At 46.2% G+C, this 27,369-nt stretch overlaps 1 protein-coding gene across 2 annotated transcripts in view; it reads left to right on the forward strand.

Moving 5' to 3' along the window:
• GPBP1L1 (GC-rich promoter binding protein 1 like 1) overlaps positions 1–27,369 on the forward strand; it is a 533,935-nt gene that overhangs the window by 464,026 nt on the left and 42,540 nt on the right. For both annotated transcript variants that reach the window (XM_078664367.1, XM_078664410.1), the window contains one exon: positions 1,801–1,903. In XM_078664367.1, coding sequence (XP_078520493.1) covers positions 1,801–1,903 — 103 coding nt within the window. The remainder of the gene's footprint in view (positions 1–1,800; positions 1,904–27,369) is intronic.

Genomic DNA, 27,369 nt, shown 5'->3' on the forward strand with positions numbered 1-27,369 from the left:
GGTGCAATATTTATCACTGTAAAATAGTAATTTCTTTAAATGGGAAAAATTACAATGAAGAAAAATGTTTCTATGAAACTAAGTCTTAATGATATTCTCTACTTTCAATTAATCCAATCATGTTTTACTGTTTTATGAAGCCTGTTTCTTCACTTTACATTCCTCCCATATAAAATGATTTTTATGTTATAAATATGGCACTCCGTCTACAAACCACTAGGAGGAAAATGCCTGCTGTACGGGAGAAAATTAAAATGACAAGTCTTATGGAATGCACATAAAGTTAACTCTTCAGGTTAATTGTCTTCCATTTTAAAGTGTCATATTTAGATACAACCAGGCCTCTTGCTCTCAGTGGCTAGTAGACACGCTGCCATATTTCTAACTGAAAAATAGGTATTTTGAAAAACTTTCTCATTTAAAAAAAAAAAAAAATGGTTGTATGCTTGGGTTAAACATATATTACGGTGCTACATATGGCGAATTGTATGCCCTGTGCCACCCAAACTAACCCTTACTAGACTCCTCCCTCCTTGCATCATCTCATCCCTTTTACTATTCAGTTCTCCCAAACAGGCCTTTTTAAACCCTTCCCTCTGACTCTATCCAGCTCCCCTTTACTCATCTGAAACCCCCTCCTACTGATATGAACTCCTACCCCCCAAAAAAAACTTCCCAACCCTTCCCTCTTCTATCCCCCCACTATTCATTTTCAATCCAAATAAGACTAACATGTCCACTGCTCAAATTAATTTCATATTTCTCTGTACTAACTCCTCACTACTTTTGTTTGGGTTCCGGAGTTGCGTGCTAATCAGGGGGAGCAAGCGCATTTTCCTCTTCCATCCCTCCACTGTCCTTTCAATCCAAATAACAGACTAAAATATCTGCCGCTCAAATTCATTTTTCACTATACTAATTCACCACTAATCCTTTTGGGTTCCAGAGTAGCGTGCTACTGGCTGGAAAAAAAGCGATACAATGCCTCTTATGGGGTAGTAAGCGCTATATCCATGCAATTACAATAGAATACATGTACATAAGACACAAGCTCTGTCACCCAAACATATATATCCCATTTAGACATGCACGTAATTAAATTGCCAAAGACAACACTCACTGACACGCAAGGCAGCCCTGTCAAAGTGCCCCACGTCAAAAATTGTTGTTCAAACCAAAGTATCTGGCTCTATGGACATTTAGGTCTAAAATCAGTGAAGCTGGGCGTGGGGTGTCTGGTAACCATGCATGAATTGCATTGATTGGTGAATGTACTCAAACTAGCAGAGTAGAAAGTGGGCCAGCACTAATACTACAAAAACATCTAAACAATAAAAATGCAGGGCAGCTGTGGTCAGTGATCATTTTAAAAATACATAATGTCCAGGCAAATGATAGGTCAAGAAGACTTCTGTGGGTCAGCATAGTTTTAGCAGAGTCTTGACAAACACTAATCATGCAGTGTTTTGAGACCTAACTTAAAGGTCGTCTTTGTAAACACTAAACCAGGAGGCTGCTCAGTACTGGGTGCAGAGTTCTATTCTGTGGATTGTCTGTACAGACACCAAGTATATACATCTGCTCCAAGTAAACCCTTCCTTTTCATGTGAATTGCAATTGACAACTTGAAGGTGTGTGTTTCAGTTCAATATCCGTTTGTCTGCTAGTGCGGTTAGGCTGCTTCAGCCATGCATTTTGTTGGCCTAGATAAAAGGCATTCATGGATTTACATACATGAGTGCAGTCTTCAATGATTATATTTTTAGAATGGTATTGAACACTTTTTTGTTACTCTCATAGGTTATTGAAAGCAATGGGCTGGCAAGAGTACCCTGAAAATGATGAGAACTGTCTTCCTCTTACAGAAGAGGAGCTTAGAGAGTTTCACATGAAATCTGAGCAGGTATGCATCTTGTCTTCTCCCCCGGGTAACACCATTTCAAACCTCTCCTCTAACAGACATTCTTTTTTCAGACATCTATTCAGTCCTTTTGTACACTAGATTTAATTACACTGTGACTTTCTACTGCAGGTATATATAATGTTTTGTGCATACATTGAATGTTTTCCTGGATGTGTTGCACTTAAGCCCATATACTTAGCTGGGGAAGCTTTATGATGTCATTATGCTGTAAAAATAAGGCGCAGCAGGGAACTGGGTCCCTTAAATGAACTGCATTGTCCGCTCCTTTATCCTAAGATCTGCATGGCTGCTGCAACAGTGTAGAGTGGTACCACGATGACACGTCTGCAAGATCTAGTTTAATTAGGGGCTTACAATCACTGGGCCTGCTTGGTTCATCAGAGTCTCAGCCCTGCTCAGTGTGGGATTTGTGCATGTGATGCTGAGTGCATGCAATTCATTCTGGTTCTAAGCTGACTGCTGTCGTAGCATAGTACTTCGTAGTGGAGATCAAGCCCCTCTTAGTCCCAAGACTGTTGCTTTCTCAGGTTGCATTGCTGTTTTGGGCCTGCTGTGCTATTGAGCTGCTGCAGTTGAAACCATAATCTATCACATACTGCTGCAACGTTTGCCGTCTTTGATGGAAGGCGAAGTCTATGGGCAGTACAGTTGTTGAATCTTTGCAGCTGTGGTTTGTGAAGTGTGTGGATTGACAGACTTTAGCCCAAGGGTCTTCGAACTAGAGGGGGCCCTCTCCCCCAAGGGGGCCACAAGTGATCCCGGGGAGGCACGGGGGTGCCAGACTCTGACTAAAATAAGGATTATGCTGATAACAGTGCTACGTTTCCTGTGCAAAAAAATGAGCGTCAGTAAGCCACTCTGTAATGGGCCATCACTAGCATCTTTTGTCATTTACATCCTTGCTGTGGAAAGGTGTCAAAAGGGAAGGAAGTCTCAATATTCATCAAAAACCCCACCCCAATTCTAACAATCACGTTGTGGATATTTTTACAGGTAAGGCCTGGCTGACCAGAATAGTAGGTTTGTCAATCATATCTTTTCACCGTAATTTTAAAACGGCGCAGAACTTAACTGCAATGTTTACATACGTCGAGACATATTTCTACAATGATTACATACGTCGAGACATATTTAACCATTTCCAGTTTAATAAAATAATTGTGAACAAATTTTAGGGGGGGTGGGGGGGGGGCGCCGATATTTTTTTTTTCCCCATGGGGGGTGTGAGGTGGGGGGGGGTGCATTAAAGCGTTTGAAGACCACTGCCTTAGCCCCTAAATCATTTGGGAGGGAGGGCCTGTGTAGTGATTCTGTATCTGCAGTCTGAATATACTTGTGTGTATGTTGAATCTGCTCAGTGCATCAGAATAGCTGGACACCAATTTCCCTCGATCGCATGGACAACCGCATCCGGCCTAGACAAAATAAAGATATGAAACACCCAAACTCCCATTAATTATGGTAAAAAGCAAAAATGCAGTTTGTGATTTAGATCCCCATCCTAACGTAACTAAGTTGTCTCACCTTGCCAGCCTGCACCAGCTTCAAACTAGTTGCAACAATTACAAAGGCATCATAACTAGCACCCCGCTTTTCATATAATGTCAACATCTCTTGTGATTCTCTCCACACACACTGTAAAGTAAAAAGTTTAAAGAAAAAGTTAGCAGACCTTTTCCATCTCTGCACTCAAGATCTGTAACAACATCCATCAGGACTTCCCCAATGCTTCTCCAATTTATTGAAGACTCATGTCTTAAAAAGAATACTACATCACAATGCATTAATCATCCAAAACCCAGCTACTTCTAATACTCGATGAGACTGCAAATTGCTCTGTGGCCTTTTTGCTAGGTTTGCCCTATGGAAATACCATATGCAAACATACCCTGCAAAAGTTTAGACACTTCCATTGGCATGGACCTATTCCAGTGTCAAAACTTCAATGCAACCAGACTTTTGAAGAGCCTTTGAGCCCTTTAGAAGTTTTAGTAAACTGCTACCACAAGGGAATTAATGCAAAGGCTGGGTCTGAATGCTATGAAGTATTTTGAGACCACTCTAGTCCAAGCGTTTCCTAGGGGCGCCCAGGTTGATGTAAGTTATAATTAACCCATTGGCACCAAGTAGGAATTAATCTTAGAGGTGATGCACATACTTCCAGAGTGGAACCGGGGATAAGGAGGTAATTCTCTTGTAGATGATGATAAATAACTATGAAGCAGATGAGGTTTTACAGTGTGAATCTTTCTGGTTTAACATGCTGTGCCTTGTTCTACCATCTAGTGGTTGGGTCTGGAATTCTTGGTTATTTATTTTTCTTTTGTACGTGGATGTTGACCATTTTCTGTTCTGTCCCTCCTCCATTGGCGATGTCAGACCTACTCCTGATTTCCTGGGAAGCCCCTTTTCATGGTCTACTTCAGATTCTATTTTTTCCACTGCTTGGTTTGGATGCAGTGGAGGTAGCCCTCGGACAGGAGAATAAAGATTTGCAGAGTTAAGATGATGGTGAGGAGGACAAAAGAAAATCAAGGTAAAGGGGAGGAGGTTGGTTGAACCCTTGGTAGACCACAAGATTATCAACCACCTGACCTGAAGAATGAATTTCGTGAATTGAGCACAGCCGAAGCCTTACAGCCAGAGAAAAAAAAGATGTGCACAAAAGCATATTCCCAGGAGAGCGTCAACACCCTACAGCTAAGACCAGATGTGAGTGGACACCAAAAAGGCACCCAGGCATCTAATGCTGAGAAAATGAACTTAGAGAAAGGAAAGGCACTAAAAAGGCAGTCGATGAAGTAGGTCTATGGTCTCAAGCAAAAGGTTCCACAGGGGGCGCTTGGGGCAGAGCTGAAATCCCCGGATTCTAAACACCACAAGTGTATATAGACTTTAAAATCCACCGATGTGTAAGGCAATTGCAAGCCCAGAAAGACTTGCAGATCCAAACCCACTGATACTGCAGGAGATGCACTCAAAACTGTCAAAATTAAATCGGAGTACGGGTTGGAGCATGCAAGGGGGAGAGGCTTCGGCGCAGAAAAAGAAAGCCCTGATGGTTGACTCCGAAAGTAAAGTGCACCATGTTGAAAGAGAGAAAAGGTACCCCGGCTGAGATGGAGGCCTTGATTAACAGGAAGGAGAAGTTGAGTGACGCCTTAACGTGACAGAGGATCACCCCCTTCACCCCCCTCCTTCTAGGAAAACCAATTGAGTCGAAGAACTGGACCTGGAGTTCCTGGCAACAACCGGGCTAGTGGAAGAGCAGGATGAGGAAAGATGTTTCCAAGAGGGGATGTTCGATGTCAATACCTCAAAGTTGGCAGGCTATTGACACCGTCTCTCCAGAGAAGGGTCAAGACCTTGGCCACCAGACTACATTTCTGTCTAATGTGGACGTCAAGAGCGCAGCAGACTCTTAAGGCGTCCTCCTGGAAAAGGAGCAATTGTGCATCTTGCTCAAACCTTTGCTGCCTTCACAGAATCTCCCAAGTGTGTTGGACCAGGGAAGAGAGGCCTTCAAAGATCCAGTTGGAGCAAAATAAGTGACTGTGTGGAGAAACGTGCAACACAACCCCACCTATATCTGAAGTATGGTTGCCACCGACTCTTAGTGTGTCCACAAGTCAGAAACTAGTGAACTTCCCTTCGGCAGTAGGCCCACCACCTGACAGGGAGTGTAAGCAGGTGGAAATGTTAAGGAAGGTGTTGGAAAGTTCAGTGGTGGAGGATAGCAAATTCTACGCCTTCCCAAATAGCTATGCCCACCACCGTGGGAGCAGATTGTGAACCTTTTGCAACACTTCCAGGAACAGTATCAGAAAAGGAGAATGCTATCATCCAGAAGGGAAAACTTGCAGCTGGACACTACAAGCAGAAAGCTCTTCATTGTAACTATGCTGAGGAGGCACATCTAGGTAAGAGTAACAGGATTTAAGCAGGAAGTCTAAACAGCAATGATAAACTTTCAGAGGGGATTGTCTGTTTTGCAACAGCAGTGTCCAAGTCACTGCAAAGGATGAAACACGGCAATTAGACTGCAAAGTACAAGGGACACTGCAGTTCAGAGGTGAATTTAGTGAAAGAGCCGCTCCAAGGTAAAGATAGCCCTCTAAGGGCAGGTTTCAACTACGAGTACCTCATGGCATCCTTTTCTGCGCAGCAGCCCCGCCACAGTATGACAGCCGGGGCATAAAGACAGCCCTTTTGATTGAGGAACAGCACACAGAGATGATGGACACTGGCAAGTGATTCTGCAGTGCTGCCGTCCCTACATTCAACACCAGTTGGAGTCAGAAACCTATTTAGACTACTGCCAACTCTTGAAACCTCTAAGCAAATGTTTCCATTGCATTGTCTCTAAAGCAGTGGCTTTTAAAAGATAGCATGTAAATCCAGCTACCAGTAGCCTCCTATGTTTTTTCTTAATTGTTTCAATGTTACAAAGAAAAGTCTACATTATCTTGTACAGTGCCATATACTCTGCAGAATTATTGCAACTATGAAACACTTGTCTTAATATCTCTATGCAAGTGCCCAGTGTTTCCTATGAATATTCAGTTCAGTTGACACCAGTTGCAAGAATCATTTCCAACAATCCCTTCCTGCAGAGAATCCATGGGGATGTAGGCATGGGGGCAGAAAATCGCTGCAGGAAGTATATCACCCAATCCTTAAACGCCAACTGTCTGCTTGCCCTTTTCACCCAGGCTCTTTGGGATATGGCAGAGCTCTTTACCCCATATATACCGGTGCACATGCCGGCACACTCCCAAGAAGTCCTCAAGGATAGTCAAAATGCCTTTGGGCATATTATAAAGTCTCACCTGGATACCACTGACTCTCGGGCAATAACGATGGGCACTTAGATATCTATTTGTCGTCATGCCTGACTGAGATAATCAGGATTCTCCAGGAATATATATATAAGCAAATCTTATGGACCTACCATTCGATAGGGCTTGTCTGAAGATAAAGCAGACACAGCCACGGAGAAATTCCAAATCATCAAAGCGACTTGCTGCTCATTTGGCCATCAACAACGTCAGCACTAGAGGGACTACAGGGAACATTATCACTTTAAAGGTTTCTCCAGGAATTTCTCCTTTCAGCAGCTACAACCTTACCAGCCACAAGGACATCCACCCCAGAAATTACAAAGGTATGTGCAGAGAAGGTAGCGGATCTCTCCAGCAAACCTCCTTCCTTACTTCACTCCCCCAACCACACCTGGAGCCTGTGAGTGTGAGTCCTTTTTTCTGCCTACCTGTAAGGCCATTACTTTGGACCAGTGGGTCCTCCAAATAGAGTTTACACCCTTTCTTTCCTACAGGCTCCATCAACCCCCCATCCTGCCTCTGTCTTCCTCCCCTTCAGATGACTTAGCCATTCTCCAACTAAAGGGTGGCAGCGCTTCTGCAGGATGAAGCAGTGGAGTTACTGCTAGAGCAGGAAAAGGGTGAAGGATACTCTTCAGTTATTTCCTTGTGCCCAAGAAGGACAGGTCTGCATCCCATCCTGGACCTCAAGGAGTTGAACTTCTTCCTCAAAAACAGAAAAGTTCAAAATGCTGACCCTAGCCAAATTGTTACTGATGTTGAAAGTTGAATATCGCACGGTGTCACTCGACCTCCAGGACGCTTACTTCCACATACCCATCCTACCGTTGCATCTGAAGTGGGTTCTATGCATTTGCATACATCTCAGAAGGTTGGGTGTCCCAGTTTTTCCGTACCTGGATTACTGCCTGAACAAAGCTGTGTCACCGGAGGTGGTGTCATAACATTTGCAGTCAAAAGTATATCTATATCTAATTTTTTATGTAGGTTTTTCGATCAACCAGCCCAAATCTCACCTAAGGGCCTCCAGTTCATACGGTCGGTTCTGGACATCATGTTTATCTGCACCTTTCCTCCAGAGGATCATTGACCTACAGAAAATGGTTCCTTCCTTTCAAAAAGGTGCAAAAGTTCCATTTCTGAGGATTCTCAAATTCCTAGATCTGTTAGCTTCTTGCATTTTCCTAGTCACTCATGCACAGTGGCACAGGAGGGCCCAGCACCTGTGCCTCCGCAGGCAGCGGTTTCAGTATGCATGGGACTTGTCTGACTGCATCATGATTTCCCCTGCCGCTGCGGCAGCAAGGGCTTTGGAAGAATGAGGCTAACCTCACCAGTAGAATGATCTTCGGGTGGGAACTCAACTTTGGGTCAGAGGTCTCTGATCTCCTGAAGAACAGGTTGTTCGTGTGAAACTTTTGGAACTGCGGGTACTTCTGCTGGTCCTCAAGGGCTTTCTCCTCTTCATCCAGAGTTGTTCTGTCCTGATCTTGATGTATGCCTTGACATGTGGTTTGTCAACAAACATGGGAAGTAGGATCTTCTCTCCTTTGGTGGCATTGAGGCTGTGTTCATGAGCGCACCATCAAGGGATCTGGTTAACTGCCAATTACCTAGCCAGTGCTATCTTACAATTGACCACTTAGTAATCCAGGACCTCTTTACCCACTAAGGCACTCCTCAGGTGTACCCATTTGTCTCCTCAGACAATGCTCAATGCCAGCTGTTCTGTGCTCTCCAGTATGCTTTGAGGGGAGCTTTAGGGATATGTTTCAGTTGAAATTAAATGTTCATGGCATGTGTGCTGTAGATACACATGCTTTGCCTACTCCTACCATCGAAACTAGTGAAAAACATTGGTCAGCACTAGACCCACTTGAACTAAATACGGGCCCACCCCTCTTATCCTTTAAAAGAGGGCGTAACCTAAAAGATCATTTAGTTAGATCATTCACCACAGTCAGAAAAAACGACACTATTGAAGCATGTTTCAATTTGCCGCCAATCGTTGGCCACTATAAATGTAATCACTGCATGGCATGCGACTCCACAAATAACACCAAAGTCTTTGAGTATGACAACTGTAAACATTTTCTTAAATCCTTTACCAATTGCAAATCCAAAAATGTAATCTACTGCATCAAGTGCCCATGCCAACTAAGATACATCGGACAGACAACGCAACAGATCAAGACACAGATCTCCCAACATAGAAGTCGAATTTGTTGAAAAGTACTTACGGCACCACTGGTGGAACATTTCTTGGCGAAGGGCCACTTGGAAACAGACTTCACATGGCAGGTGATAGACAGCCTGATACCAATCACAAGGGGTGGTAGCCAACAGTCTATACTATATCGCCTTGAGTGCAAATGGATCTATCTTTGCAAGACAATTGAAAGCGGACTGAACACTCTAGTTGAGTGAAATGCGTATTTCTGATACGATTTCCACTATATGCCAACCACCTACGACAGATGACGACTTATGTGAACCTTTGTGTGAATGTATGACAACCCTGCAATAGGTTCTCTTTAATGCTGACTCTTTCTAAATGTTTTTACCTGTGTCCAACATGCCAAATGTAATGTTGCCCCTTTGAAAAGCATCTTACAAATATTTGCCCGCTTGGATCTACCTTGAAAACGGGACACTATCAATAGAATGCAATTTAGCAGCTGTTGAGAATTATTCATGCAATGTTAAGATCATTATTTTTTCCCCAAGAAACTGTATGCCAACACTGTGTGAAATAGCTCACCTAAACTACATTGCCCCTGATGCACTCGCGAGCGCTAGCCACGTCATCATACAGAAACACACAGGCGCGGTAGTATTACCACCATTAGGACCCATCGCGCATGCGTGTAGCTAAGAAACGTTACACGCGGAAGCATAAAAGTACTTAGTCCATCACACCTATCATCCGCAGCTTTGGCACTAACGGCAGCTGCCGCGAGGATGAGGAGAATCATTCTGGCCGAGGCGCAAAGAGATTAAGTGCCCTTCCCGCATTTACACCTTGGGGGTCACTGGCCATGGGGCTTGCCAATACCGCCCTTGCCCCAGCCGGCGTCTAATACGCATTACTTTATTGCAGATCCAGACCTGAGGCGACAGTCCGGGTTCTGCATGGGTAATTATGAGCATGCCCGCCCACAACCGACTCCTCTTTAAATAATTAATTTGTTCCAACCTTACTAGCAATCACGTTATTTACACTGTTAATTCTGTCCCTAGGATATGGATTGCATTTCCTGTCCCTCATTCATACTATTCAAGCTTCGCCTTGAGTTACAGAGCAAAGTAAGCACCAATCTGTTACTCCGTTGGTATTAACACTGACATTTTTTTAAACGGGCCAATATAATATACATTAACCTTATCTCTCTTAAGACGCCGTTCTCGAAGCCTGACGAGTTGGAGGAGGCCAGCGGCCTTGATTTTTCCTCTGACACAGGGTTTGCCTCTCCCCTGCCTACCATGCAGGAGGGTGCGTCTTACACGGTGGTGCTCAGTCGAGCAGCCGAGGTCCTCCACCTTGATCTCCCTATAGTATATATGAGCTGCAGATTGTACACTATGCATTAGATCGCCACCTGGTGTTGGGCTCGGATGATTGCAGGTTGTTGTCTTCTTGGAAGAAGTCTTTGTAGTCACGAGATAGGTGACTCCTCCCTTGGACAATACTGCACATGGGCATCGGCTCCATCCTTAGATTGTTTTTTTCTGCCACTGGGTTCGGATGAAAGTTTCTCTGCTCTGGCCAGAAAAAGACTCTTCAGCAACTTCGAAGCGCAGAACTTACACAAACTTCCATTAACTACTTTTGACATCGACTACAATACTTTTCGACGCCATCGTTTCCATTCCGGTCATCGAAGTGGACGGCATATCGACGCCATGCGGCCTACACCACATGGAAAGAACTCCGTTCAAGAGATGCCCAGTATGTCAAGCAAAGTTTCCACATAGCGACCACCACGAGGTCTGCAACCTCTGCCTATCGCCGGAACACGACGAGTCGACTTGCACAGCTTGTGCATCCTTCCGATCGAAGAAAACCATCCGGGATCGGAGAGCACGTCGACACGAAATGAGATCAGCTCCAGTACCGGAAGACATCTTCGACGAAGAGGTTCCCCTCGTTCCCGAAGAAGACTCACCTGATCTCCAGATTGTATCGGAGGCAGACGACTCTGATGACTCCATTCCATCGGGTCAGCGCTTGAGTACTCCTGCCCCCGCACTACATATTCTGCCCAAACCGAAGGCAAAGGTCAGCACTCCGCCCAAAGGGCCCAGTCGAGACCGAATACCTGCTTCGAAAGCCCCGCTTTCCAGCCCGGCTCCGAAGAAACCAACTAAGCCTTCTAGTGCCTCAACACCGAGCAAGCCTCTGCCATGGGCACCAAAAAATAAAGACGCCTCGGCGCCGAAGCCAAAAGACCCTTCGGCGCCGAAGCCAAAAGACCCTTCGGCACCGAAACATAGACGTACCGGTACCGAAGCCGTCTACTTATACACCTTTGACGCCGAAGAACTCCAAGCCTGATTCCGAGGTGCCCAAATCCTCGAACATGCCTACAAAGCCGAAAACAACACCTTTGGCACCAAAAAATATGCCACAGGACGTTATAACACCTCCCAAGGCTAAAGACACACTGCAACCTCCTCTGGAACCGAAAAAAGCAACGCCCAAGAAAGTTGTAGAGCAGTAAGAACTATTTAGACAAGATTCTCGACAAAAGAAGATCTACATAGACACAAACAGGTCCTGTAGGTGCTACACCTCACAAGAAGAGACCAGCAGATGCACCACCCACACCTGTGGTCCCTGCCAAAAAGGACTGTGCAACATCTCCTATGCACCCTTCCTCTTCTACACCTTTCTTTCCTTCTTCTCCTGATCCTCCTCACATATCGCCTCAAATCTCTCCTGTACATTCTCCATTATCACATTCCCCACAGCAGAATGATGATGAATACAATTTAGGTGAAGGGGAGGACATGCAAGACCCTGATTCATACCAGGTAGATGAGGGTGTATGGGATTTTACAAACCCACAAAATGTGCCTAACATCCCCGAACCTCAGTCATACCCATCAAAGCCTTCCCCTCCAGAAGATACCATTGATTTTGGTCAGCTGTTAAACAGAGCTGCTGTTTACCATGGAGTCTCTATGCATTCTGATAGCATAGAAGATTTTCTCCTAGATACCTTTGAGCAGTCTCAGCGGTCTGCTCAAATTCTTCCCATGATCAAGGGGGTTATAAAACACGCTCCAGAGCTATTTAAAGACTCTGTACGTTCTAGAATATTAAACCCTAGAATCGAGAAGAAATATAGCCCATCACCCCCAGATCCCGTCTACATTAAAGGACATCTGCCACTAGACTCATTAGTTGTGGCCAATGCTAGGAAGAGGTCAAACTCTCAAACTTCTGGCTAAGCACCCCCACCTGACAAAGAATCAAAAGTAATTGACGCGTCGGGTAAGAGAATAGCTGCACAAGCTACAAACATCTGGCAAATACACAAGCCTTCCTCTCTCGTTACGATAGGGCTCATTATGACCAATTAGAAAAACTACTTGAGCACCTACCAGATCAGTACAAAGATCAAGCAAATGACCTTATACAGGAAGGCAAGTTAACATCCAATGCCTCAATAAAATGTGCGCTAGATGTCGCAGACACAGCATCTAGAGCGGTACACACCAGTGTCATACTCGGGAGAAATGTGTGGTTACGCACTTCAGGATTTAAACAAGAAGTGCAAACCACCATTTTAAACCAACCATTTAATCAGAACCAGTTATTTGGCCCAGAAGTAGACACTACTCTGGAAAAAATGAAGAAAGATACGGACACCGCAAAGTCTATGGGGGCTTTACAGTCCAGTCTATACCAGCTAGAAGCTCCTTTCGGCGCTCCTCTTACAGAGGAGGCTCCAAACAAACTGGAGCAGACACAACATCTTTCAAATCCCAAACATCCTCTAATAAGGGATACTTTAGAGGAGGATACAGAGGCAATAATAACAAAGGAAGAGGTCGCGGTAACAATAACAACCGATCCTCTCCTGCCACAAAACAGTAACTTCGCTCTGCTCCCCCCACAGCATTCCACTCCTGTAGGGGGCAGATTAACACAATTCCTACCTGTCTGGAACTCCATTACAACAGACAAGTGGGTAAGACGGACTATCCAACATGGCTACTGCCTGGAACTTGCAGCAACCCCTCCACACATACCTCCCAGGCAGCGTCCAATGTCTACAGACCATCTGACTGCTTCAACAGGAGGTTCTATCACTTCTACAAAAAGATGCTATTCAGATAGTTCCTTCAGAAGAACAAGGAACAGGGGTTTACTCGCTGTACTTTCTAATTCCGAAAAAGGACGGAACACTAAGGCCAATTCTAGACCTCAGGCCCCTCAACCATTACATACAATCAGATTATTTTCATATGATCACTCTGCAACAAGTGCTTCCAAATGCTGCAACAAGGCGACTTCCTTACAACACTAGATCTAAAGTACTCCTACTTCCATATCCCCATACATCCTGCCCACAGAAAGTATCTAAGGTTTGTACTGGAAGGACAACACTACCAGTTCAAAGTCCTCCCATTCGGAGTGACAACCGCTCCAAGAGTATTCATAAAATGTCTAGCAGTGGTAGCAGCACATCTCAGAAGACAACAAATACATGTCTTCCCTTATCTAGACGACTGGCTCATAAAAGCCAAGTCATTCAATCAATGTGTCCAACACACACATCAGACAATTCAAACATTGCACGACTTAGGGTTTCCAATAAACTACACCAAGTCGCACCTGCAGCCTTCGCATGTGCATCAGTATCTAGGGGCTACAATACACACGTCTACAGCTCTAGCGTATCCCTGTCCAGCAAGGATACAGAGCATTCAAGCCTTAGTCACAGTTTTTCAATACCAACAATCTCTGCAAGCAAGGGTGTTTGAGGCTAATGGGCATGATGGCAACTTGCATCTTCATAGTACCACACGCACGATTGCAAATGTTCCCATTACAAGAATGCCTAGCACAACATTGGAACCAAGCTCAAGGTCAACTAACAGACCTGGTGTTGGTAGACAGCCGCACGCAACGCTCTCTGCAGTGGTGGAACACCAAAAGCTTGAGAAAGGGGCGGCTGTTCCACAAGTAGTGCTCACAACATACGCATCCCTCACAGGGTGGGGAGCCCATCTTACATCACACAACTCTGAGCCAATGGACCAATCAACAAAGACTGCTCCATATCAACCATCTAGAGCTGCTAGCAATATTCTTAGCACTCAAGACTTTTCAACTTCAAGTACAAAACAAAGCTGTCCTAATCCGGACGGACAATATGACACCCATGTACTATATACAAAAACAGGGGGGGGACACACTCTGCAATTGTCCCAACTTGCACAGAACATTTGGAGATGGGCCATTCCTCAAAACATTTATCTGTTAGCGGAACACCTTCCAGGAGTTCACAATCCGATAGCAGATCTTTTAAGTCGGCAGTCACAACAGATTCACGAATGGGAAATACATTCACAAGTTCTTCAGCCATTCTTCCAAAGGTGGGGGCACCCACACATAGATCTGTGTGCCACACAAGAAAACGCAAAATGCCCAGCCTTCGCCGCCAGGTTTCCACACGCACTGTCCAAAAGCAATGCGATATGGATGGACTGGTCAGGCAGATTTGCGTACGCTTTTCCACCTCTCCCACTCATTCCATTAGTAGTGCGCAAGCTCAGACAACAGTCTCTCACACTGATCCTAGTAGCTCCCACATGGGCACGCTAACCGTGGTTCACCACTACTAGATCTTTCTCTAGTTCCACATCAAAAGCTATGGCTCACACCTTCCCTGTTAACACAGAACCATGGAGAAATCCGACACCCAAACCAACTGAATTTGGCGATCTGGCTCCTGAAGTCTTAGTTTGGTTATCTAAACCTACCACCAGACTGTATGAATATAATTAAAGAGGCTAGGAGACCCACGACCGGAGCGTGTTATGCCGCTAAATGGAAAAGATTTGCCATTTATTGCAAAAATAATCAAATTGATCCCCTGGATGCTTCCATCCAAAATATCATTTGCTACCTTTTACTTTTACAAAGGTCTAATTTGGCATATTCTTCCATACACCTGCACCTTGCAGCAATTGCAGCCTATTTACAAAACAGGCAACATCTGTCTCTCTTCAGAGTACCTGCAATCAAAGCATTCATTGAAGGATTAAAAAGAATCCCACCCAGATTGCCACCTTCTCCTGTGTGGATCCTCAATCTTGTCCTTACAAGACTCATGGGGCCCCCTTTCGAGCCGCTACATAAATGTGAACTACAATTCCGAACATGGAAAACAGCTTTCCTTGTTGCCATTACTTCTCTCAGAAGTGTAAGTGAGATACAAGCTTTCACTATACAAGAACAATTTTTTCAAATACATCCCAACAAAGTGGTTCTTAGATCTAATCCAAAATTTCTTCCAAAGGTTATCACTCCTTTTCACCTTAATCAATCCGTAGAGTTACCAGTGTTTTTCCAAAACCCAGACTCTGTAGCGGAAAGGGCTTTACACACATTAGATGTTAAGAGGGCTCTCTTATACTATATAGATAGAACTAAATCCTTTCGAAAGACAAAACTGCATCTTTTTCTCCTCACACAAAGGCAACCCCATCTCAAAGGGTGGATTTGCAAGGTGGATTGTAAAGTGTATACAAATATGCTATATTAAAGCTAAACGTACATTAACAGTTCCTCCTAGAGCGCACTCTACTCGCAAACTAGGAGCCTCTATGGCTTTCTTAGGAAACATACTCCTAGAGGACATATGCTAGGCAGCAACATGGTCTACACCACACACATTCACAAAACACTATTGTGTGGATGTGCAGGCCAAGCAGCAAGCTGCCGTAGGCCAAGCTGTCCTTAGAACGCTCTTTCAAACCACTGCAACGGATACAGGTGACCACAGCTAAGGGAGACACTGCTGCGCAATCAATGCATAGTGTACAATCTGCAGCTCATATGCCTCGAACGGAAAATGCTACTTACCAGTATGCATCTGTACTTGGCATGTAGAGCTGCAGAGTTGTACACGCCCTCCCGCCTCCCTGGGACTTGTATCCGTTCCAGTTTTTCATCTTACTTAGATGCACACGCATGGACATCCTTCTTTCTTTACTTCTACTAGCTCCATCATTTCCCATCATGGCGAAAAAAAATCTAAGAATGGAGCCGATGCCCATGCGCAGTATTGTCCAAGGGAGGAGTCACCTATCTCGTGACTACCAAGACTTCTTCCAAGAAGACAACAACCTGCAATCATCCGAGCCCAACACCAGGTGGCAATATAATGCATAGTGTACAACTCTGCAGCTCTACATGCCAAGAACAGATGCATACTGGTAAGTAGCATTTTCCCTCCTTACTGAGGTGCTCCAGACGGCGTCTACTTCATCGGAGCCCCTGCTGCCATTTAATGACGCCCTCACTGATGTCTTACTGGGCACTTGGTCGCGGCCACCCACAGGGGCCCCTGTGGATGATAACGTCGCCAGGAGCCATCGCCTGGCGCCGGGTGACCCTGCCTTTCTGACCACTCATCCTCCGCCCGAGAGCCTGGTCATCCAAGCTTCGACGTCCCAGAGTGCCTTCCCCATGGCTCCGCCGGATAAGGACTCTAAGAAGCTGGAGCAGTTCGGCAAGCGGTTCTCTTTGGCCAGCTTAATGCTGCGGTCGTTGAACACTGCATGCCTCTTGGGTCTCTATTCCCATGCAGTGTGGGATACAGTTGCAGAGGTGTTGCCTCAGTGTCCTGAAGAGTTCCAAGCTGTGTTGTCCCAAGCTGTGGCCATGGCTAAAGATGCGGCTAAGTTTGCCATTCGGTGTGGTTTGGACATCGCGGACTCACAAGGAAGGGCAATTTCTACGACGGTGGTGCTTCGTCGCCACGTCTGGTTGAGATCTTCCGGGTTCTCGTCGGATGTCCAGAGCTCGCTCATGGACATGCCCTTTGATGGCACTCGCCTGTTTGGCGATAAAGCAGACAGTGCGCTGGAGCGTTTTAAGGACTCTCGGGCTACAGCCAAGTGCTTGGGTCTCTCCACCACGCGCCTTGCCCATCTACCTCTCATTCCTTTCGTGGCCACGGAAGGGGTGCCCCTGGCCGCTTGTTCAGTCAGAAGCCTGCGTAGAACCACACTCAGCGCTCCCGTGGAGGCTGCCGTGGAGGCCGCCGTGGCGGCACAGGGGGCCAGTGTGGGGGTCAGTCTACCTCCGCTCCTGCAGCCTCTGCTTCAAAGCCTTCCTAGTCCAAACTTTGGGGTGCACCCCACGCCTGTGGGCAGCAGGATTAGTCCTCACCTCCCCCACTGGCATTCTGTCACTTCCGACAGGTGGGTGTTGCAACTCATACGGAGGGCTTACTCCCTCCCCTTTGAGTCTACCCCCCAGCCATGCCACCTCAGTTCCACCCCATGTCGGGGGATCACTTCGCGCTTCTCCAACAGGAAGTTCTGGCCCTCTTGGCCAAGGGGGCCATAAAGCTCCTTGCTTGGCCAGAAGTAGGACTTGGTGGTTATTCCCACTACTTTCTGGTCCCCAAAAAGGACAAAGGGGGCTTGCGCCCCATCTTGGACCTCAGGAACTTCTATTGCTTACTCCGGAAGGAGAAGTTCAGGATGTTGACAGGCTCATGTCTTGGCTGCCCTCGACCCTGGAGACTGGATGGTAGCATTGGACTTGCAGGACGCATATTTCCACATTCCCGTTCTGCCGGCCCACCTGCGATACCTGCGGTTCATGGTAGGCCAGGAGCATTTTCAGTTTGCCTTGCTCCCTTTTGGCCTTACCAGCGCCCCTCGGGTGTTCACGAAAGTGAATGGTGGTTGCAGCGCGCCTGCGCAGGTCAGGGTTGTCAGTCTGCCCCCACCTCAACGACTGGTTGTTGAAGGCGGGCTCGCCCCAAGCAGTTGTCACCCACCTTCAGACTGCGGCCGACCTCCTGCATTTGCTAGAGTTCTCCAACGTGCCGAAGTTGCACTTGAGTCCCTCTCAGAAGCTCCCCTTCATCGGAGCAGTTATAGATTCAACGCGGGTTCGGGTTATTCAGGCTATGATTCCGATCTTTCAGCCTCTATCCCGGGTTTGTCATGATGACCCTCCGGCTCCTGGGACTGATGGCCTCCTGCATCCTGCTACTGCAACATGCCAGATGGCATATGCAGGCTCTGAAGTGGGACCTGAAGTTCCAGTGGGCGCAGCATCAGGGCAACCTGTCAGATCATGTCTAGATCTCAGAGGGCACTGCACGACAATTGCAGTGTTTGCTCACGAATCGCGATTGGGTCAATGGCAGATCCCTCTCCCTTCCCCAACTGGAGCACACAGTGGTGAAGGATGCGTCCCTCCTGGGATGGGGAGGCCACTTGAGAGAGGCGGAGAGCAGGGGCCTCTGGTCTCCTGCGGAGTCCCGGCTCCATATCTACCTTTTGGAGCTTCGGGCTATCTGATTTGGGGAAGTGTCTGGGGAAGTGTGCTGCAGATGTTCACGGACCCACCACCATGTGGTATTGCAACAAACATGTCAGGATGGGGTCCTGGACCATATGTCAGGAGGTTCTGCGCCTCTAGACATGGCCGGAACATCAAGGCATTACCTTGGTGGTTCAACACCTGGCAGGTTCTCTGAACGCCAGATCGGACGAACTCAGCCTCTGGTTTGTGTTGGATCACGAATGGCGTCTGAACTCTGACAAGGTGCAAGGTCTCTTTCAGCAGTGGGGAGAGCCTTGGTTAGTTCTATTCGTCACCGAAGAGAACGCGCAATGTCATCAATTCTGTGCCTATGAATTTCCAAGGCGGTACTCGCTAGGCGACGCTTTTCGCTGCGAGTGGAGCTGCGGTCTGTTGTTCGCCTTTCCGCCTATACCACTTCCGCCCAGAGTGCGGAAGAAGATTCGGCGCGACCGGGTCCAAGTCATCCTTGTGGCTCCGGATTGGGCACGAAGATACTGGTATCCCGAGCTACTCAGCATGGCGATCGATCCCCTGATTCGATCAGACTGCCTCTTCGGGAAGATCTCCTGTTGCAGCAGCAGGGGACGGTCCTCCACCCGAACCTGTCAAGCCTCCACCTCCATGCATGGAGATTAGGAAGCGACAGTTGACTGCTTTAGATCTACCTCCCGAAGTCTGTGCTTTCATTCTGGCAGCCAGGCGTCCCTCCACTAAAAAGGTATACGCCTGCAGGTGGAATACATTTGTGGCATGGTGCACAGCCTGTGTATCCCCTTTCTGCCCCTCTTTCAGAAGTTCTTCTGTTCCTCCTTTCTCTGGCCCAGCAGGGCTCTGCTCTGGGCACTATCAAGGGCTATCTCTCGGTCATTTCGCCTTAAGGCTTCCAGACCAACCTTCTCTTTTCAAGTCCCCTGTTACTCGTTTCTTGAAGGGCATTACACACACTTTCCCTCCAATCCCCTTTATAATGCCCCAGTGGGACTTGAATCTTGTGTTGACTTATTTTATATGCGCTCCCTTCGAGCCGCTTCACAACTGTCATTTGTGTCTACTCACCTTAAAGACTGCTTTCCTGGTTGCTATCACCTCTGCTAGAAGAGTGAGTGAGCTCCAGGCTCTTTCTTCTAAGCCTCCTTTCCTTTCTGTTCATCAGGACAAGGTGGTGTTAAGGACCCGTCCTTTTTTGCCAAAGGTTGTCACGCCCTTCCACATCGGGCAGACCATCACTTTGCCCACTTTCTTTCTGCCTCCGTATCCTTCGAAGGAGGAGAGACTCCACCGTCTGTACCCAAAACGTGCGCTCTCATTCTACCTGAAGCGCACACAACAGTTCCGGGTGGATGATCACCTCTTTGTTGGCTATGTGGGTGCCAAGAAAGGTCGGGCTGTGCACAAACGGACCATCTCTCGATACGTAGTTCTGTGTATTAAAGCTTGTTACTCGTTGGCTAAGAAGGAGCCTCCTGTAGGACTGCGTGCTCATTCTACTCGGGCGACAGCAACCACTACTGCTCTGGGACGGGGAGTCCCTTTGCAGGATATTTGTCCGGCAGCTACGTGGTCCTCGCTGCATACCTTTACCAAGCATTATTGCCTTGACAGCCAAGTCCGGAGAGACTGCTTCTTTGGCCGTTCTGTCCTCAGTGACTTTCTGGTGTAATCTTGTTTGCAGACCCACCACCAGGGTTGGTGTTGCTGGGGTATCTATTCTAAAGTAAGTAATCCTTCACTAACGTGTCTTTTAGATGCACAAGTTACTACTTGTGTAACGATATATCTGTAAGATACATTAGTTAGTGATGGATTCCTTACTGCCCCACCCATCCTCCCCGTTCTGCTAACTGATTTCTGGGGTTAAGGTAGTCTCTTTTAGGGCCCTAGTTTTATGCACCAATGGTCAGTATCTTGCATGGCTCTGCGTTCCTAGCGTGGAAAGTTGTGTACAGAATTGACGACAGTGCGCATGGCTGGCTCCTAAGTAGTCTACGTGACGTCATCTCGGCGCATACCACGCCACCCACTGACGCGCAGAGGTACTGCTAGCAAACTTTTTCCGGATCCAGTCTGATGCCTGGGGATATTCTAAGGTAAGGAATCTATCACTAACTGATTGTCTCTTACAGATATATTGTTACACTAGTAACTTGTGCATACAGTTGTAACACAGTTTGAATAGCAATGATAAAGTTACTTTTGAGATTACTTTTCTTACACATTGCAGTATACCTGGATACTGCATTGGGTCATCTCCTGTAAACAGGTAAGTAAAATCGTTTTTGTTAGTTAGTACAATTTTAATCAATTTATTTAGGTTTTCCAATTCCACACTTGGAAACTTTTCATAGAATACCTGTCAATGTTATCCTATGAAGAAAAATAGTGTTAACCGTTCAAAGGTAAGTACTTTGTTGTGGGATTTGGTGTTCTGGTGTTAGACTCGGGGGGTTCCCCAGGGTCAAGGATGCACTCTTGATACACCCTCAGCGGCACTAGAGTGGCTGGATTCAGAGTGCTGAGGCCCAATGTTTGCCGATAGGGGTCCTCCGGTTGGCGGCTGCTGACGAGCAGGCCACTGAGTTGTGGGAGCAAAGATCCTGGACTTAAGCTCAGGGCAAATGGGGGTTTAGGCCAGCACAAAAGATGCATCCTCAGAGGCACTGGGGCGGCCGGGTGCAGAGTGCTATTTTGGTCTCGGATGCCCTGTAGCTTTCAATGGTGAGTCTCCGGTTTGCAAAAGCACTGCAGGCTCGGGGCGAAGGTCTTCTTGGTGCGACCACCACTTGTAGAAGTATGTTGGGGGGTGGTTAGGTTGGCCCACCCAAGGCCGTGGGGTGTCTGTGCATGGGGTGCCTTTTAGGTTCGGATCTTCTTACCAGCTCCTGGTCGTGGTTGGGGGGACCTTCAAGTTTAAGGCTGCAGGTGTCGGCTGGAGGCTTGAGGCAGGTCAGAAGTCCCCAAATCTCTGGTCCGGATCGCTAGGGAAACAACCTCTTGGTGTTTGACCACTCGGGCCGTGGGAGTCTGGTGCAGAGTGGTGCAAAGTCGCTGTTCCTTGCGGAGCTGGAGTCTGGTGTTTGGACAAATCCGGTGTTCACGGGCGACAGTCTTTGGGATTGAAGGCAGGCATGTCCTCTGGATTTCTCGAGGTTGCTGGCTGCAGGACACACCTGGATATTGCTGGAGCATGTTCGAGGTGGGGACAGGCCGTTAGGGCTGGGGCCAAGACAGTGGGCGTCCTCCTTGTTAGCTTGGGCACCACTGTTCTGTCCTTCCTCTTTTCTTCTTGCAAGTTTTTGTCTGAGGAAGCAATGTTCAGGGTGCTCCTGAATACTAGATTTAGGGGCGTTACAGGTAGGTAAAAGGTTGGGACAGATGGGTCTCTTACCTGGGGTAGGTACACCCCCTATTATGCCACCCTCCAGTGGGAGGGGGCATACACGTTCTCCTGATTAACTGGGTCCCCCCATCTACAAGATGGCGGGAACTGAGAGTTGTACTTAACCTCGCTTCCCCACCTCCTTTTCCTCATAGAATGACATTGACACTTTTTTTCTCCCAAAAGGTTTCTAAGTTTTGACTTTTGAAAACTGAGAATAGTCCTTAAAAATCACCCGATTAACCAAAAGGCATTTTCTCAACTGGTTTCAGGAGATGTACCAGTGCTGAATCTAGGTATCCAGCACTGAGTAAGAAAAGTATCGTTAAAGTAACTTACCTGCTAAATGAATTTCCTCCCATGGGATAACATTGGTGATTCTATGTGAAAAAGTTTGTCAACTTTTGAAATACAAAAATATTCTTTCAAAATCGTACCTCTAACTAAAACTTATTTACCCAACTGTTTTCAGGAACTGTCCCAGTGCTGAATCTAGGATCCTGCACTGTTAGTAAAAGTAATCTGAAAAGTGATTAATTGCATTTTTTACTGAAAAAGGCTATTGATTCCGATCTACTGAGTCTACTAAGTTTGTGCATTGCATTGCAACCCCTGTAAACTCGAATTGGTACAAAGTCCTACTATATTTTGAAAGTATTCAACAACAGCATTTTGTAGCTGTAAAGTATTTATATGCTTACCTGTACCAGGCTTGCTTGGTTCTAAAAATTCAGTATATTTTTCATATCCAAAAACAATTGGCCTAGAGTTCAGTTCTTGAGGGTGTGAATTCATTTGCTGACTGAGTGTGTACATCAAATGCTTAATACTGTCCTCTGATACTGCCTTACTGGTTGACCATGCTACCACTTTAGAGAGTAAGGTTCTATCTAACTGTAACCGCTGCCAAACCTCTGGAGACCCTTGGACTCTATACACACTGTACCGCACTTTGATGCAGTATATATAGAGCCAGTTTCTTACAAAGGGTTAGTCAGTTGCTTGCCCTCATAGTAGAAGAACCGTACTTTCAATTTTTCCAAGGCCAGGTACAATAACTGACAAATCCAAAAGTCATATCCCCTTTTTACTTCAATCTAACCCTTGACCTCCCTGTGTTTTTTCCAGAGACCGTTACGGAAAGGGTACTTCACACACTTAATGTTTAATGGGCATTGATGTATTACATTGATAAAACTACATCTTTTAGGAAAACTGAAGTTATTTGGTGCTTACTCCAACCCTAGAAAATGAGATGCAATTTCGAAAGCAGGAATTTTGCGATTGATGGTAAAATGCACACAGATATGTTACATTAAAGCCAAACGCATATTACCATCACTTCGGCAAGCACATTCTACTAGCACAGAGGTCTTCAAACTTTTGTAGGTTGAGCCCCACCAGCTGAATTTCTTTTAGATGTCGGGCACCCTCACCTCCTCACCACCTGACCGAAATTTCTGGAATCTGGTACACTACATAATCGACCGCCACCAGTATATCCCGGGCCATATTCGGTTAATAATGTTCCAGCACAATAAGAGTATTTAGTAAACTGCATGATTGTGAGTTGTTAAATGACAGAGGCGTATTACACAGTTCAAAACAGTTTTCCAAGATATGTGCTCAAATTATTTTTACTAGGATGCTTTGTTTTACACATGACAGAGAACACCACTAAAATTAATGTAACCGGTGTGCCTGTTTTTCGCCACAGACCCGGTCAACCATGTGCTGAGCTGAGAACCCAATCTCTCAAAGCTGAATGTTCTGCAGACATTTTCAGCCAAAACTCTCCCAGTGAGACTTTGCTGAAATGCATCCGAGTGCAGTCACTTTGAAGATCAATCGGTTCTTCCTGCATACGAATTGGGAGATGGCTTGCCACCTCTGCCAGAAATGGTTGGAAGACTGTTATTGAAGTGATCGTTGTCCTCAGGAAGTCGCAGTACGGCTATTGTAAAGCGCTCCGATACCCTCGGGTCTGTCCAGCGCTATATAAAACTTCATAATTAAAAATAAAAAAAAATACTTTTGTAAACTGTCCATGAGACGTTGGTGATTTTTAAATTTTTTTATTTAAGCAACTCTTTGGAGTCAGTATTCAGTCTCCGCGAGCTTATCCTAAACATGGAAACGGCTCAAACAGGCCGTCTTCAACTAGTCTTCTCCATAATTTGATCTTGCATGTACTTCCTTGCAACTCCTTCACTTCTGTATCCCCCCATACATAACACACCCACTCTCCTGTAAGTTTCTTTTACTTGTGCCATGTTAATATTTCAATACCTGTGCAGTTCCTTCTTGTGATTTTGCACAGAATCACAACTGACACGTGTGACTAATGTAATGTGCACTCTGCAGAGAAGCGCAGGATTGGATGAGCATGTATTTGGAACAACTTTAGGACCCACTGACAGGCACTGTGAGAAACTTGGACTACCCTGATTCTCAACTTCAGAGGTCATAATTGTGGTTTTTGGACTGTTTAAGTTTGGACGCATAATTTTCATGGAGCCCTGCCCTTTCCTCATAGGCCTTTACGATATTGCAGTGGGCCAGGGCAAAAAAGCACTCGAAAAAATAACTTATTCTAATGCATCAAAAAGGCTTCATACAATGTGTGCTGCTGAATAGCATCTGTAAAGGAACGAGGGCACCTGGGATACTCTAACGCCACACTTCCTTTTTAAAAGATTTGTGTTCAAAGTATAAATCTTTCCTATTTCAATGCTAAGACTCCATTGGTTAAGACACCACTTTGATATATTGTTAAAAAGGAGTGCCAATAATGACTTTAAAAATAGTAGCATTGTGCAAACTTGGCTCCTGTGTACTGGAACACTTTAAATGAGCACCAGTTACATTACACAGGGTCAGATTTATTACATTACACATGGATAAGGTAAATTATTTTGTCCACGATAACAGGATGTTGCACCAAGGTCAGGATTTAAACCAGACTCCCAGTTAGAAAGTCAGCAGCTCCGACTATAAAACCACAACCTTTCTGCTTCGCTTTTACAGACATCCAACGTCCTACATACCCATGTAGCTATGAAGTTAGCATTCCAATGTAAACAAAGCTTAAAAATACCCGAAATTTGTATTTTAAGTGTGCTTTTTCAGCCCAAATCAATATTCAAAGTGGAGTCATGTGAAGTGCAATAATGTATGACGCTTTGAATCTCTAACTTCTGTAGCATTTTCAAGGCAGTTACAGCTGTGTGTGCGCACACGCCCACTATGTGTTTGAGACAGTTATCAGATTTTTCGGGCACTCTCTAGCTCAGAGCTGGTACACGAGGAACAATTCTTCTCTAGAAATCATTAACAGACGCTCTAGGCAGCATTATAATGGGATAATTGCCCACCAACCAGTTATGGATCCGAAGACAAAGGTGAAAGTCCACAGAGAGGACGCTGAACGAACACCTCATTGAGAAGTCCTTAGTGGTATGATTAGTTGCTTGCCTGAAGCAGTGGGGGTTTTGAACACCTATCGTGCTTATGTTTATAAAAATATAACTAATAAAAAATTAATCATGTTGCCTATTTTGCTTCAGAGCAAAGTTGTCTGACAGATTTTGTGGTGACCGGAACATGTTAAGGATTTTCGGGGCCCTGGGCCAAAATTATTTTGGGCCCCCCCCCCCCCCCCTTTCAGAACAGCTTTAAGTTTGATTTACTTTAAGCTTTGCTATGCCCTCTTTAGCCAGGCTACTAACGATGCACAGGCACTATGGTCGAAATTTGAAAAGTGTTTACATCTAATATTCTTAGATAGTGATGTGTGTTTTGCAGCGTGAATATTTCTGGATTCACTATGCTGTGCATTATTCCGCAGTCTAGTGGTTGGGTCCGGAATCGTAGTCTTTTTCTTTTCTGTTTTTTTTTTTTGTTTTTTTCATAGCCCAGGTGGGTGTCGACGTCGCACCTTTTGGTGTCCTTCCTGTGACGTCGGCAAGCTTCCTGCGGAAGCTCCCACCTTTGGGTGCCATCTTCAGAATCTTTTTTCCGCTGTTGGGTCTGGATCGTCGCCGCGAGGTTCCTGAGTTTTTGTAGAAAAGAGGCAAAAGACACGAAAACCACGAACATGATTTGGGGAATACTTCTCCAAGCAACACCACTGAATCGGGACGACGAAGAGGAAGGAGAACATCGAAAACTTTGACATCCAATGGAGAATGCGCACACAGGGGCCCCCCTGAGCGCAGGAATGGACAAAATACCGTTCAAATTCTGCCGCAATTGCAGCCACCAGTACGCATAGAAGGACCAGCATCCGATTTGCAACCTCTACCTGCCGGTCGACCACGAAAGCAAGAATTGCAACGCCTGCTCCGTTTCTACCCCGAAGACGTTCAGGGTAAGAGAGAGACAGAGGAGAGCCAACTACAACATGCAAGGCCAAGGTCAACCTCTGTCGCTCCGGGACTTGGGCCTCTCCAGTGGGGAAGAGGACAACATAGCCGAGGGACCAGATGACTACACGGTCGTAGAGACCGATGCGAAAACAGGAGGTAAGAGACATCGACTCCCTGACCCTGACAGCCTCTCGAAAATCAGACTTGAAAAACCGAGTCTAAGTCCTCGAAAGGAGCACTGGCGCCGAAACATTCGGACGCAGCTGCATCCAGGGGCAAACAGCCCACCGGATCCTATGAAAAGGACTCCCAGTCGGCGAAATCCCAAGACAAGCCTCTAAGGATCCACCATACAAACAGGGATCCGTCACGACTGACTCCATCATTGCAGCAAAAGCCAGAAAGAGGCCCAATGGTCCCACAAACTTGAGCCCACCACCAGACAAGGCGAGTAAGAGGATAGACCTCACTGGAAGGAAGATAGAGAGGAATGCAGCATTCCACTAACGCATTGCCAACTCTAATGCCCTACTCAACAGGCATACATACCAGCATTGGGAGTAGGTCGGACAGCTGCTCAAACACTTCCCTGAGCAATACCAACAGAGAGCAACACACCTGGTGGAGGAAGGCAAGAACATAGCAAACTCATGCCTAAAATCAGCCCTAGATACGGCAGACACATCCAGCAGACTCATGGTGATTGCGGTCACAGAAAGAAGACATGCCTGGCTGAGAATCTCCGGTTTCAAACCAGAAGTCCAGAACCACATTCTGAACACTCCCTTCAATGTAGAAACACTGTTTGGAGCACCAGTGGATGAGAAACTGACGCAACTCAAAAAGGAAAATGAAACTGCAAAGTCCATGGGGGCTTTGCAATTCAGAGGAATGAGAAGGGGCACCCTGACACGGAGACCAAACAGAAGGGGGTGAAACCAGCCAGGAACATCACATCAAGCATTCCAGCAGAACTACCACGGCAACAACCAAGCGCAGCAGGGCCAGCAGCAGCAAAACTGGCAATACCACCCATGGGGTCAGTCCTTTCGCGGGAGAGCGAATGGACGAGGACAAACAAGAGGGGGCCAACAACCCACCTCTAAGTGACTCCGCTCCACCAAACATGCCCACCCAAAGAACAACTCGAAGGGGCGGGGGGCACAACAAAATAAAAAAAAGCTTTACGCGAACTAAGATCAGGGATCAATGAACATGTAACACCAGTAGGAGGCAGACTAAAACACTTCTTCCAGGAGTGGAAGAAAATAACGACAGACAAATGGATACTGAAC

Source organism: Lissotriton helveticus, chromosome 1_1, assembly GCF_964261635.1.
Source record: "Lissotriton helveticus chromosome 1_1, aLisHel1.1, whole genome shotgun sequence".
NCBI classification, from domain to species: Eukaryota; Metazoa; Chordata; class Amphibia; order Caudata; family Salamandridae; genus Lissotriton; species Lissotriton helveticus.